The 15,692-nt window shown below is 38.7% G+C and overlaps 1 protein-coding gene across 1 annotated transcript in view; it reads right to left on the bottom strand.

Annotated features, from left to right (window-relative positions):
* The window catches only part of ATP6V0A2 (ATPase H+ transporting V0 subunit a2), a 34,785-nt gene that overhangs the window by 10,268 nt on the left and 8,825 nt on the right, over nt 1-15,692 (bottom strand). The window contains exons 3-12 of the mRNA XM_034790595.1: nt 14,268-14,365; nt 11,603-11,740; nt 10,975-11,075; nt 9,946-10,072; nt 8,985-9,067; nt 7,594-7,687; nt 5,845-6,057; nt 4,966-5,116; nt 3,897-4,036; nt 1,195-1,352 (exon numbers count right to left, since the gene is read on the bottom strand). Coding sequence (XP_034646486.1) covers nt 1,195-1,352; nt 3,897-4,036; nt 4,966-5,116; nt 5,845-6,057; nt 7,594-7,687; nt 8,985-9,067; nt 9,946-10,072; nt 10,975-11,075; nt 11,603-11,740; nt 14,268-14,365 — 1,303 coding nt within the window. The remainder of the gene's footprint in view (nt 1-1,194; nt 1,353-3,896; nt 4,037-4,965; nt 5,117-5,844; nt 6,058-7,593; nt 7,688-8,984; nt 9,068-9,945; nt 10,073-10,974; nt 11,076-11,602; nt 11,741-14,267; nt 14,366-15,692) is intronic.

Here is a 15,692-nt window from a genome sequence, read left to right as displayed (position 1 = left end):
GAGGTTGATTTATCGTGTCTAGTCTAGATGTGATAAATCAATCGCCGAGCGCTCTCCCGTCGACTCTGGTACCCCACCAGGGCAAGAGGCGCAGATGGAGTCGACGGTAGAGCGTCAGCCGTCGACTTACCGCAGTGAAGACACCGTGGTAAGTAGATGTAAGTACGTCGACTTCAGCTACATTATTCACGTAGCTGCGGTTGCGTAACTTAGATCAATTTCCCCTCTCCCCCCCCAGCAGTGTAGAGCAGGCCTCAGAAAACAATTTCTTAATTTAGGGACTATAAGAATGGATTTTACTAGCTGATGGATTAGTTTTAATCCACGGTTATTGTCATTTTTTTTCTTTGACCCTATTTTGATCTTAGGTTAAACAATACAATAATCAAGTTTAGTTTAGTAGTGTGTGTAATAGTGTAACCTTAGTTACATTTTTGTTGGTTTTAATTTTGTTTGCTTATTTGCTTTTAATAAAATTTTATAAAAAGTATACCGAGTCATATTTCTTTCAATAAACAACCGGGCCAAAACCACTAAAAATCGTAGTAGATCATCTGACCCAAAAGGAGTGTAATCAGCTCCCCACTAAATTACTCTTTGGTTCTTACTGCTGTTTTGTTACTCTGGGATTACTCATAAATGTTGGGCTGCTATCATTGGTACAGATGCATGTATTTTTAAGACAATAAGCATTGATGTATTTCTTCTGAAGGGAAAGAGACCAGTCTCCCAGCAGTTACATAAATTTTGCAAACAAAGAAAGAGATGGGATTGGTCAAGAAACATTTTCCAGGAGGGTCATCAACTTGAATGCAGTATAAAATACTGAAATGATCCCAAATGACTAGAATTATTGTTTATACTGCACCATAATTGCATAAAGCGAAAAAGAGTTCTGTGGCACCTTATAGACTATAAGTCCAACACGGCTACCCCTCTGATACTTGACATAATTGCACATTGTGCTTTACAGACAAAATAATGTGTCTCTGCCCCCAAATAATTTCTCAAGTACTACTGTTCAAAATAAGGGCATTTTACTCCTTTGGGAAGGATTTGGAACCTCTTAATGATAACCTTTTATGAAGGAATTAAATCAGTCTATTTAAGAAGGCAAAACAGAAGGGAATTATACAATGTTTAGAAAAGACTCTATTTGTTTTAATGGTATAGTAAACAAAGCGTACCACTCACCGCCAGATCTTTTTTTCAAACATTGCAGAAATTTTCCATCCAGAACCAAATATATTTAATGACTTTGAAAAACAGTCATTATAGATCAAGCCAGTGTATACAGAAAACAGACCCATCAACAAAATTATGTATCTCCCTTCAAAGAATGTTTTCATGATCTGTAAATATTGGAGTACAGCACTGTTAGCGAGAGCTATGTGAACTTTCATTATCTGCACATTTCCAAGAGGAGCACATGACCACAATAAAGTTATTATAAGTTAAAAATCCATATGAACAATTATTACAGGATATAAAGAAAACTAAGACAAAACCAGGGGGAAAATATCAGACAATCTGGATTGAAGACATCGTTTAATAAATTAGTGCCTCTCTTTAAAGACACCCAATTTGTATCTCACCTTTCATACCTTTAATATCGCATGATAGATTTGCAAGAGTTCCGTCACTATCACTACCTAAGATTTTTACAACAAATGTAGTCTGAAAGTCACATTTTTGCTTTAAACTAAATCTGTATATTTGAGGAACCTATATAGACTCATACATAGACTCACAGAATACAAACCTAGACCTTCTCTCTACCCTGGAGTCATTATACCACCAAATACTCTAAGAGCTTAGTTTATTGCTATGACCATTTTTCAGAATGCTAATGTGTTCATTTTTTGTAGTTGTCATTCATTTAATATCACCTTAAAAGGGTCTTGCAGGCCATATCAAGTCCATGCCTTACCCTGGACTAAGTTTGTCTCTGACAAGGCATGCACTCTCCATACACAAAAAAAGTGAGTCAACACTATACATGCAAATTGGCCTCATATTTTTGAGGACAATCTTTTTTTTTTAAATTAATTAGATTTCAAGTTGATGATCTCTTTAAAACTATCCTGCAGCAAGTTTCATTTATGAGTAATGAAAATTTACAAAAACAATGGAAGAAATTAGCATTTAAAGTTTTCATTCTGCCCTCAAGTCAGCCCATTGTGACTAGGTGCTCCAGCACACATTGAGCAAAAATCAATGCAACAGTGATTGCAATGCCACTAAAGACAATGAACTTTTGCACAAATATAGCAGAGCAGAATTTGACCCATAATATGATATTTAAAATTTCACAACATTCTACTATGACTGAGTGAGTTAGGGATGCAGCAGCAGTCTTTAATTCACAATTTGATTGGCTCAGCTCTTGTCATAAGAACGGCCATACTGGGTGAGACCAATGGTCCATTGAGCCAAGTATCCTGTCTTCCGACAGTGGCCAATGCCAGGTGCTTCAGAGGGAACAAACAGAACAGGCTATCATCGAGTGATCCATCCCGTCATCCACTCCCAGCTTCTGGCAAACAGAGGCTAGAGACAGAGGATGGTGTTGCATGCCTAACCATCCTGGCTAATAGCCATTGATGGAACTATCCTCCATGAACTTATCTAGTCCTTTTTTGAACTCTGCCATAGTTTTGGCCTTCACATAGCCCAGCAACAAATTCCACAGGTTGGCTGTGTGTTGTGTGAAGTAGTACTTCCTTTTGTTTGTTTTAAACCTGTCTGCTACTGGTTTCATACTGGTTTCAACTGTATCCCCTAGTTCTTGTGTTATGTGAAGGAGTCCATAATATTGCCTTATTCACTTTCTTCACATCAGTCAAGATTTTATAGACCTCTATCATATCTCCTCTTAGTTGCCTCTTTTCCAAGCTGAAAAGTCACAGTCTTTAATCTCGCCTCATACAGAAGCTGTTCCATACCCCTAATCTTTTTTGTTGCCCTTCTCTGTATCTTTTCCAATTCTAATATATCTTTTTTGAAATGGGGGAAACCAGATCTGGACACCCTGTTCAAGATGTGGGCCTACCATGGATTTATATAGGGGCCTTATATTTTCTGTCTCATCTATTCCTCTCCTAATGGCTCCTAACACGGTTAGCTTTTTTGACTGCCGCTGCACATTCAGCGGATGTTTTCAGAGAACTATCCACAGTGACTCCAAGATCTCATTTTTGAGTAGTAACCGCTAATTTAGTCCCCACCATTTTGTACACATAGTTGAGACTATGTTTTCCAATGTGCATTACTTTGCATTTATCAACACTGAATTTCATCTGCCATTTTGTTGCCCAGTCACACAGTTTTGTGAGATCCCTTTGTATCTCTTCGCAGTCTGCTTTAGACTTGACTATCTTGATTAATTTTGTATTGTCTGTACATTTTGCCACCAGTTTACCCCTTTTTCCAGATCATTTATGAATAAGTTGAACAGCACTGGTCCCAGTACAGACCCCTGGAAGACACCACTATTTACCTCTCCATTCTGAAAACTGGCCATTTATTTCTACCCTGTCAATTAAAATGTGTTTATTATTTATTTATATTCCATTTAAATAATTATATTTTGAAAAGATATCATATGCCTCTAGAAGGGGATTATCACAACATGCAAACTAGGAAATCCCGAGACTAATGATCACTACTGCCATCAGTACCACTACAAATTTTTAAAAGGAGGTAAACTGTCCTCTTGTAGCTAGTTTCTGACCAAGTTTCCTTATCCATCTGGACCAGAGTGAATAGTAGCCTTAGCAACCAAAATTAGTATCTTATATGTGCGCAAAGAACAAAGTTTTCAGAACAACAATAACAGTCCTATTAAAATTATCTAAATACTTTTTGTTTGGGATGAGGGTAGGGGGGAAGCTTACCTCATCTTGTGATCGCATTAGTCGAGGGTGGTTTTCATAGAGTACCATCAAGAGGGCAAAGATAAACATTAGAAGACCATGTCCAAAGTCTCCAAACATAACAGCAAATAAGAAGGGGAAGGTGATGATGGTGTAGAGGGCTGGGGGGGAAAAAAAAACAAAAAAACAGCACAACAGACTCGGGTTAATTGCAACCATATTTATTGTGATATTACAATTATCTGAATTTTGCCTAATAAAGTTATACTAAATTAATATAAAGAGGCAGTTACATTCTCTAATGTAATCCTAAAAATGGTATGATGGAGTTCTACTTTTATCATCTCACAGTCACTCCATATCAAGTTTGTTGAGTTTACATATCCAAAGATGCTCGAGCTCCCAGCCCTACACACTTAAACTGGGTTGGTTCTGGCTCATGCAGGACCACACTAATGAGGATTCTGCAATTGGAAATTAGCTAACAATTCTGATTATAATGATGCATGAGCAAGAAGAGAATCCAGCTCTTTCCCCCATTGTTGTATTGACTCTACACTGCTAACATGATTAAAAAAATAAAGATTTATTTTTATCCGTAAAGCTAATAGAATCTTATCCTCATTGTCATGCCAGAGATGGCTGCAGCAATGCATCACAGACTCTGTATAGTTATTAAAGTACTTTGGGATCCTTCTGGATGACCGGCTCCATATTGGTGTAAGATCAATACCATAACTAAGGTTTCCCATTTTCATGATTATCTTTTCTTCCCAATTCTTCTCTCACAAAAGCAAACAAATTACCAAGAAAACAGGTGGAGATACCATAATTAGCTATTGCCATCTTTCGCGGTGCTGAGAGAATACATTGGAAATCAGATCCTTCCTTGTTCCTCAGAGCACTATTTGCATTCTTGATAAAATACTGAAAATTAAAATTGGCCATTAACAATGGAATGTAGAAGTCACCATTTTCCCCTTTACTAAGGGCTTGATTCAACAAGATACTTAAGCACATGCCCTTTTACTGCTAGGAGAAATGAATAATTAATGCAGTGCAAGATTTCATCAACTGTCAGTGGACAAACCTGGATTAACTTCTCTGTAGTTCCCAACTCCATAAGCATCAACAATGTTTTGGAACCCCGAAGTGAATTTATTGGTACGTATTAAAGTTGGAGGCGTTTCTGTTGTTGGTATGGTGTTCATGAATGAAGAGATTGCAGCTCCACTCTTTCTCTAGTTATAGAATGAAATGGGACAAAAAATAAATTATATTAAATCATACTGGACATGTACTTTGCTAACCCAGAAGAGATATTATTTTGATTTTGACAATGTCCACTGAAACAGAAATTGTAAGGTACTTATCTTCATAACAGAAACTTACTTTCTTATATCTGAGGTACACTGCAGTTTGAGTAACTTTCAAATCTGCAACAATCTTCTCAAGTGCACTAAGTCTAACATTTGCCTCTCTTTCTACTAGAAATATCCACAATGACCATTTTATACTTAAATCTTTTTACAGAAAGAAAACAAATAGTTACAGAATATGAAATTAGATAATAGATACTTATGAAAAAGTCAAGATTTGCTATTACAAATAGTCTAATTTACTGTAACGCCAAGCTTATTCTGACAAAGCTAATTTTATCATTTTATACGAGCCAAATTAGTGCCTTCTAGGGTGATTTCATATGGCCTTGTGAGCCAACTCATTCCTTGAGCCCAATCCTGCAGTCCATACTCTCAAAAAAACTCCCACTGATACCAACAGGGGTTCTACCCAATTACAGTGTTGGAAAGAGCCCACACGGGCCCTTTAACCTCTGTAAGGAGTTACCTATGTCCAGCTCTTTTCCCTCTCAAGTAACATTGTTTTATTTCTTTCCTTATCTTTATTGTTGGCTCAAAACATTCAAAGTTTTGAATTTGTGTGCACACAACCACATAAAATGACTTACTGATCCTTCCTCGAGTGCTCGACGCAAGTTTGGCAGATCAGCTACTGGGCACCAAACCTCAGCAATTAAACATTTATTTGTGACATCAAAACTGCACTGGTTTAGTACATGATGAATGGCTTTCATCTTCTTCACTTGGATAACCCAGGTATAAATAGATTCTGATGCTTTACATAATACTTGTCGTAAATAATCCTCAGTTTTATGCAGCACCTTTGTCAAAGGAAAAATTAGTGGTAATTGAAAATGTAGATGAAAGTTTTACTACAGGAGGAGCACCAAAACTTTGCCCAACTATGGATCATATTGTTAACTTGCTAAGAGCCCCAAGGACAGACCTAACCTACATAAAGTGGAAGGAATTGCAGCTGCCTTGATTTTAATACAGAGATGCAGACCACAGAGACTATAGTTCTTACCAAATAATGTGCCATTCTTGATACAAGCAACCCATCACTTGGATCAAGATGCAGCATTGTATGGTGGAACTTGTCATCTGCACAAGTCACACTTATGTAGAAGAGGTGGCCAGTTGCAAGTCACAACGGAATTGCTGCTGAAAGTGGTAGTTAATATTATTACGGCTGCCCTTGAACTACAATAAACAGAACTGGCAAGATTAAGGTTCTTCCTCTGCAGGTAGATGTGCATGGGTGGGACATTGGTACCGAGGTGAAACTTCAGTGAAGTTAGCAGAGCACCATACTGGCATAACGGTAAGATTGAATAAAGCAGAATACATTAGTGGAGTCCAAGTATTAACTTCCTCATCCTCCTTGTGCTGAACATTCTGAAAATGAAGCCCAATTTACAGAAGCTCATGCAAGGCCTTGGAAGAGTGTGTTTTTTCTTTTTCAAGCATGACAACATCAACTCAGTCTTTTACAGTACTATGGAAAGCTAGCTATTTGCAAAAAAAGAGAGGAGAGAGCCTGGAGAAAGGCTTCATCACTGACCTTTTTCCTTTACTCCCTTTATTTAACACATCAAAATAAATATGTCACAATGTAATTAATTCATAAAAACAACTCATTACAAAAGAATTAAAAGATAAAGGAAGGTTTTTGAAAATGTAGGCTTAATTCTTGAAGTATATTTGTCATATTTTTAGTAAGAGTCTAGTATTTAAATAGTATTTAAAGTCTGGCAAAGCACTTTGGATATATGTAATTTATCAAATATTTATTAACCATCGAAGCACAGTACAACATTAGCTAATTTAATCTCTAACATCCTGTGATAGTACATAAGTATTAACATCTCCATTTTACAGAAAGGGAATTAGATGAAGTGGTTAAGTTTCCTGCCAAAGGACACTGCCAGTGCAAGATCATAGATAGGAATTTAGGAATCCCTGGCTCACAATCCTGTGCTCTGACAACTAGCCCATGTTTCTCCTTCTATAACCCTGTTACCATCATTGTCCTTTTTTTATAAGGTGTTTAAGCAGGTCAACTCAACTCAGGTACAATATCTAGTTTTGAACCAGGTCTTGATTTTCAAGTGACTTGCTCCTGGTCACATCCTACTGTCTCTAGTCCTTTGTTCTGACTGCTTTACCACACAACTACTACATATCTAAAAATCTCCAGTACCTTTTACCAACAAAAGTTTGGGCACTTGAAAAAAATAAGTACACAGCATCAAATTATAGATGAATCAACATAATTAATACTGCAACTATGGGCTAAGTGGTTACCTATGCTCCAATATCTTCAATGAAGAAGGTACTAGTTACATTTTACTCACAACATGAAGATCCTGAATGCGAACGTTTAGTCCTTCAATAACATCTCTGCGCTCCTCAGTGGTATTGGGATAGGGGTATACATGACAATGATAGCTGAAGGAAAAAAAATATAGACGCCTGAATTAAACATCCAAGCACTTGAAAAAGATCTGTAAGGAGTAGATCAGCTTTTATAGGTGTGAGTCTTACCTGACCAAGAAAACTTGTGAAAAATATTGAGAGGCCATAGATAGGTGATGAATTCGGTTGCTGTACTCACCACCTTTCCCTTTCACAGATCTTGGATCATAAGAAGTTTGGTCTCAGTCCCCATGTGCACTATAACACATCACCACATAATATGGCATGATTGGCAGTCACTGCCCAGAAGAGGGCCAGGACTAGAGAAGGACACTGCAGGTAAGGGCTAAGGATTGTTGAGGTTTTGGATCACGTCTGCACAGAACTCCGACATGCCATTGTTGTTACTCCCTCCCTAATTCTCAGAATTCACTCCATTCAACTATCCAAATCACCTGAATATTTTTATTAATTTCAGACAATTCACAATCTATTTTACTGATGGTTTTAAAACAGCTCTCTGTATTTTTGATTTAATCATAGTCTAGTAGATAGATCTCCATACTCCCAGTCCGGTGAACTAAGTTCTCTTCAGAGCTCTGCCCCAGACCATGTATGATCCTGGTCAAATCACTAACCCTCTCCGTGCTTCTGTTTCCATTTTACAGATGGGGAAACTAATGTACTTATCCTCCTTTGTAAAATTCTTCGAGAACTACAAATGAAAAAGCATTAGGTAGTATTTGTTCCCCCTCTATTGTTATTTGGCCTACTTAACAAAAGCAGAGATACTGAAGCAAAGTACTGCCAGTGAATGGTTTTAAAACTAAAACAGGAAACTGCAAAATTAATCAAAAAAGACTGCTGCTTACATTTGACAAAGAAAAAAATAAACAGGACTTATGAAAACACTAAACAGTATACAATTTGACCCATTAAAGGCCTAATTCAAATTCCACTGAAGTCAATGGAAAGACTGGCATTTGACCTCAATGAAAGGTGACTGGCCCTAAGTCCTTTAGTCAAAATTCAAATAGGAAACAATAGAAATGTTAGCATATATCCAGTTGATAAGGTCACTCTTTAGTTGCATACTTAAATTAAATACTTGAATAGAGATCTTAGATAGAAGGATTTGGACATTTCTTTGTACATTACATAACTATAAAACTAGATTACAATTGGAAAAATAACAAGCAGAAATAATGAAAATTAAATCTTCAAAAATGTCCCATGAAATCAGCATACCCAAGTAATGAAATAGTCACCATAAGCAAAAACTAAACATTATTCAATATTCAGTAAAAATGAAATTAGTTTTATTTCTCACCAGTCACATATCTTCTTAACCTTCTGGCCAATCTGTTCACCCCAAAAGGATATTAAAAACACGAACCATTTTCTGATTTCACCCTAAAAATAAACAAATAAATGGATGTTGTTTGTTTTAATTATGATTTATAATTCCACCACAATTTGACAATATTTGATTGCCAGTTACTCTTATTGGTTGAAAAGGCAAAATTTTACAAAATTTCTGAAGCAAAATAATGAATTTTGATAACAGGAGAAACACCATTAGCTGCATAAAATTCACATACTCTTAAAAGAGACCTGAAAAGGAAAATGTGTTGGTGCCTTTTTTTTCTTCTTTATGTTGGATTAACACACACCTTTTGAGAGGGGATAAAAGAGAAATCAATTTTTTCTACTCTTTTTCTTATTCACCTTAGAAATATCTGTAGTACAAGAAAAGCTCACCCTTTAAGAACTATAGTGTTACAAATTAGATCCATAACAATATTTTCAATAGAGAAAACAGAGTACAGCAGTGTGAGGCAGTCTTAACGTAGAATCTTTTAATGTTTAAAGTTTAGAGAAAAAAATCTTTGCAGATGATCAAACATTCCTTTATTATTGTAATAGCAGATTAAAAAAAACTATATAATATTTAAAGCACTGTACGTGACTGGTTAATAAATACCTAAGTAGTCATTAATGCCATGTACCTTACTCAGGATATCCTGCCATAAAACCATCACCATTTCACAATGAGACTCCACATATGTCAAGCTGAACTACAGAAACTGCTGATTCTTACTCCTGCAGTGATAACAGGATCAGGACCAATATCTGTTTTGTTTTGTTTTAATTCCCAAAGATATTGAAAACTCATTAACATTCCCTTTTTATCTACTGCTGGACGACTAATGACCCTTCCCCTGAGAATCATCTTATCTAATTGTATGATGAGTAAACATAATGAAATGGTAGCTATGACGTTTACTCACTGTATCTGGATCTTCCAGACATTCATCCAGCTCTGCATAAGTAAGAATGGTATATCCTTTACAGACTCGCCATAGCATTTTTTCAAATGCTTCAATTTTTGCTTGGTGAACTAAACCAGATATAAATCTATATAAAAACAGACATGTTATAAGAGTAAACCAAAACTTGACAATATATTTTCTCTAAGACGACTAATTATAATAGTTTAGCATCAGAATTTTTATAGAACAAAATGTCATACCAAACAAATGCTAACCAATTTTCTTTTATTTCCACTCTACAATGTACAATACGCAAGCTTATGCCCAAATAAATTTGTTAGTCTTTAAGGTGCCACAAGGATTCCTCGTTGTTTTTACTGATACAGACTAACACGGCGACCTCTCTGAAACCAAATAGTACATTCTACATCAGGAAGAAAAATGTAGAGTACTGGTCTGAGCACACATCTGTGAACCAGCTCAACAAATTCCCTCTGTACCCAGGTGCAAATTACTCAATTGTTCTGCACCTCACAGATTTTCCATTTGCAAAATGTGATATTACCTACTTCACAGAAGAGTGGTGAGGATTTGTGTTTGTACATCACTTTGAAAATATGTATGTGTTAAGTATTAAACATTTTATTATCTTTACAACTTTCATGTCATCATTACTAGTTCATTAAAATGCTACGTAATTACCTTGGGATAAAAAAGGCACCACACTAGATCATTGCATTCTATTATTATACGCATACATTGTGCGTAATACAAATGCTTTATCAGTTTAATGAAGATTTTTGGTAGTATTTTGGGGCCAATCCTACTGCTATTAAGTTAATGTCAAAATCTGGCCCGGTAAGTCTAAGACACAGTGGGACAGATTTTCAGCTAATATAAATTGGCATTGCTCACTTGAAGTAAATGGAGCTACACCAGCTGAGGATCTGGCCCAATATTTAGAGTAGTTTTACAACAGTGCATCAAGGCTTGATCTGCCACACTTGACCAATAAGATTTCTGTTCACGTATTTTAATGTTACCTACCCTAGCTTGGCACCCAGCCGATGCATACAAGTGTAGTCCACCAAAGGATCATTTTCTAAAGATGGGAATTCCTCATAATTGGCATGTAAACAGGATTCATACTGAGAAACAAAAGATACAGATAACTCTCAGGAAGTTCAATATTTTAGTCAATTTGATATCATAAAACCAACTAAAAATTCAATGGAAAAAAAAATGTCCCATATAGGATTTCAGACAAGCGAGGTTTCAGGATCTCAGGTAAACAGCCTTTTGTCAGCATTCAAAAATATTGTTGCAAAGATTCTATGACAGTATTTTAACCGCAACTTGTGTATATAAAAAGTCAAGTAATTCCTTCATCCAATTTCTACTAGGCTGCAATAAAAGCATTTCAATGACTAGATTATTAACCTGTTAATTCTTTAGCGCAGGGCTGCCTTTTCATTGTGTATGTGTATACAAAGCCTAGCACAATGGGTTCGCAATCCCTGACTGGGATCTACAGGAGCTACACAATAGAAATAATAATAAAGGACAAGACACTGCATGTTGTTGTAAAGACTGCCAAGTTATAGAATTACTAATATACTTATAAGACAGAATTTTCCCTGAAAATACAATCTTCCCTATGGAGTATACACAGTACCTCAACGGGTCTTTTGATAAAGGTTTGTGTGATCCGCAACATGTACGTGTACTCTGTCAACTCAAGCAGGTTTTTCTTCAACTTTTCTTTGTTTTTAGTCACCTCCCTCAATTCTGTCTCGAGCTTCTGCAACTGTTCCTAAAAAATGGAAAAAGACACTGTATCACTTTCCCTCTCCATTGAAAGTTGGAGATAGTTATTTCTAATTATTTAATGCTTTTTACCAAACATGATCATTTAAAAAAAAAAAAAAAATCAAGGAGAGCATCAGAGACAGTTAAGTCTTCAATCTGGTCAAATTAAACAATATATGTACCTAAAATAAGGAATGTTTGACCATTTATTCTGATAATAAATACAGTCAACTAGCAGTCTATTTTTTACAGCTTGTTCTAGAACTGACATTTTGTCATCCCAATTAATTCATTTGAAAGGAAGAGCAAAGGAAACAGTCCAAAAATTATTTGCTACTGGTTATATATTTTAATTTAAGTAAGAGCTACAATAAATCTTGTAATCTAAATCATCTGTGAAAAATGCCTATTAGTACATTTGGCAGAAGATGATGACAAGATACTGAAATCAGAATAACTTCCATCTCTGCTTAAATTATTTAAATCCTCAAAGAAGAAAGTTATTTTCAGTTGCAGAATAAATACAAAGACACATCCTTTATTTTCCTTCCTTTTCTCCCACATTCACTATCCAAAAGTGTCCAACCTGTTATCCAATCACCCTTTTGTTTTTATATTACATAGTCTAGGGCTCCTTTTCAAAAAAATTTATAATGTTATACTCAGATCCTGTAAATACACCCATGCATAACTTTACTGATGAATATTCCCATCAAAATCAATGGGACTGACAAAGTAAGTAACATTACAAACATACCTAAATGTTTACAGGATCGGGGCCTTCATCACTGGAGTCAAGGCCAGCCCTAGACCAAATGGCGCCATAAACGAGGAGCGTCTTCAGCTCCCCCCCCCACCCCATTTGTTAAACTTTTGAATACCTTATTTTTTATTGCATTTTTAGACCATTTCACTACTTTGTCTCACGATTTGTATGCATGATTTATCCCGGTCATATAAGACGCTAACAACAAAAACAGTACCCCAAGCCCAACACCCAAGGTGGCCTCCTGCCCCTAAATCCAGCCCTGACGGAAGTTACACCAACAGAAAATCTGGCCAGCTATCTTTTTCTAGCCCAGGATCTCTTTTGTTTTGTTTCATCTATACAAAGTACTGAATGCTTTCAATTCCCAGATTTCTCAATGCAAATTCTGCATGTTTAGACACTTGCAGAGTCCTTAGTTAAATCCCTACTTAGCTTGCAAGGAAAGGTAAGACAATCCCATATCTTACTAGTTTTTTTCACTAAAAAGATCTAACATCTATATTCACACAATAAGAAATATTTAAAACTTTATAAGTTTGCCTCACTGATGCAAGAGATTCCCAATGTTTTAATTATTAAGCACTAAGGTTTGGATCCTTCAGTCTGCCTACTCCACTTTGCATTGTGTAGGCTTGATACACCACTGGCATCAGTACCATAAATTAGGGCTGCCTCTGTGCATCCTTAGCTTGTACCAGAGCTGGACAGCTCTTAATCAGAATTAGGTCCTAAAAGGTTTTACGGTATGAATGACTGAATTGTGAATGAGAGATTATAAAACATACCAGGGGTGGTCAAATTGCAGCTCACAAGCTGCATGCAGCTCTTTTACAGTGCGATTCACAGAGCCCCTTGCTCTCCCCTCATTCTCTGCCTACCAGACTTGGGGAGGGAGGAGCTTGGGGCTTCTGCCCTGCGGTGGGATGGCAGGGCTTCAGCCCCATGGGGCGCACCTGTGGGGGCTTGGGGCTTCAGCCCCAGCAGGCATCTCCTGTAGGGCTGACGCCTCGAGCCCCAGCAGGCTTGCCCCACTCAAACTTCTGAAGATTTTAGCATGTGGCTTGAAAGGCCAGTAAGTTTGGCCACCCCAGACATTCAACTCATCTCTGCATTTTACAAACAATTGTTTCTACCGAGATACTGTAAATAGAAATCAATTCAACAGCATCTAAACAAATCAGCTGCCTGCTTTTTGTGCATTCAGTGCCTGCTCAGCTTTCACATTCACAACTGCCACTGACCTCCATATGCTAAAGGACTGCAATATTGGGTACATTCCCGAAGTGACCTACAAGACTAAAAGATTAAAGTCACACTAGTTAACAATTTGTTTGGAAATCCTGACAAGTCAGGTAAACCAGCATAGTCAGTATGTCAACAAGCTCTGAGTTAAAAAGACAAAGAATTAAAAGTTAACTTTAGCTCTGCCACAGAAAAGCCCACATCAATACCACATCTGCACTCCAGTCTCTAGCATATCACTGGCTGAAAGAGAAAAAGCTACAGAGGGGAAAGCTTGAGCGCGAAGTAAAGAAATTTTTTTTTTCTAAGTTATGCCAACCTGACAGCAGCATTAAGCACAGAGCGGTTAGGTTAAAAACATAAAAGTCAAATACCAAAAGGCACTGAGCACCTGCAGCATGCAGTTTAATAAAGGAGAACAGCAAATTTTCAGGATTTGTTCCAAAATGAAGGAAAGCAAAATTCAGTTCCAAGATCCAATCCTACCCTTTCATTTCTGTAAAATTCTTTAAAGAGTTACCTGGATTTCTAAAATGTGTTTAAGATGAGGGGCAGCAGGAGCAGTATCTCCTTCAGGAAGAGGAATATCAGCTTTCTTAATTTCTTGAACTAGAAATCCTGGAGTAAGAACAGAAACAGAATTGGAAAAAGAATTGTATTATGCAATGTTTTTCAAAACATATTGCCTAGATAACTTACTTAGGGGTCCAAACTTGCCTGAACACCCCTGAAAGCTACAGAGTACCCTGTCAGCAGTCATTGAGGGCTCTAAGGATATTGCAAAATCAGGCTCTAGAGATCTTATCTTTTTCTGATTCTGATATAGTCTGTCGAGCTAGTGAGTACTGAGGACCTTTAAAAGGGATACAAGGTGATGGAGTTATTGGGGGGGGGGGGGGGGGGTCATTTAACATACAAGGCATAATTTTTTTTTAAGTATTTGTGGAATTAAATATCTTCAGCCATTAAGTCTTTGCAGAAAAATGTCAGTCACAAGGACTTTGAGAAACTTTTAACATTTCATGATACCTCCTCAGGAGACTCCCTTCCCCTAATCATGCCTTCTGCAAAAACTAATGTCCTGCTCACTGATCCATGTGTGCAGAAAAGATTCTTCAAAGTAGGTGGCAAGACACATGCAGAGCAACGGAAGAGTTGAGACAGCTACTAAGCGTACGAAAAGAATGTGGGTTTTACATAGAGTGACCAGATCGGACGCGGGGGGAGGGTGACGCGGGTGGGGGGGGGGGGGGGGGGGGGGGGGGGGGGGGGGGGGGAACAAAAACAAAACAAACAAACAAAAAACCCTTCCTCCGCAAGCGCTGGAGGGAGGCCCGGGAGACGCAGGGGAAGCGCGGGCCGGGGTGAGTGAGAGTCCGGCCTGGCTCCGAGCAGGCAGGACTCAGTTGGGTGGTAGGGAGAGGAGGGGGGTGGCCCGCGGGGCCAGGCGGCGGCTGTTCTCCCGCCCAGGCAGCGGGACTCGGGAGCAGCCGCTGCTGCACCTCCCACTGCTGCGGGGGAGGAAGCGGCCATGGCGCTCCGCGGCTGCGGCTCTGGCACCCCCGAACCCCCCGAGCCGGGGCCTGCTGCGGGGACCCAGCAGTGCGCACGCTGCGCCCAGCCCCTGGCCAGTCATGTCTGGGCTGCTGCCCAGCTGGTGCTATCCCGCGGCGGCCCCGGAGTGGGGGCAGCAGGCCCCAGCCTCCCCGTCCCGCTCGGGTCCCGCAGGGGAACGAACGGGGCTGGGCTGCTGATGCCTCCGCCCCGGGGCCGCCGTGGGATAGCACCACCTGGGCAGCAGCCCAGACGCGACTGGCCAGGGGCTGGGCCCAGCGTGCGCGCTGCTGGGTCCCCGCAGCAGGCCCTGGCTCGGGGAGTTCGGGGGCGCCAGAGCCGCAGTCGCCGAGCGCCATGGCCGCTTCCTCCCCCCGCAGCAGTGGGAGCT

Source organism: Trachemys scripta, chromosome 15, assembly GCF_013100865.1.
Source record: "Trachemys scripta elegans isolate TJP31775 chromosome 15, CAS_Tse_1.0, whole genome shotgun sequence".
NCBI classification, from domain to species: Eukaryota; Metazoa; Chordata; order Testudines; family Emydidae; genus Trachemys; species Trachemys scripta.
This window is presented reverse-complemented; position numbering and strand designations above follow the sequence as displayed.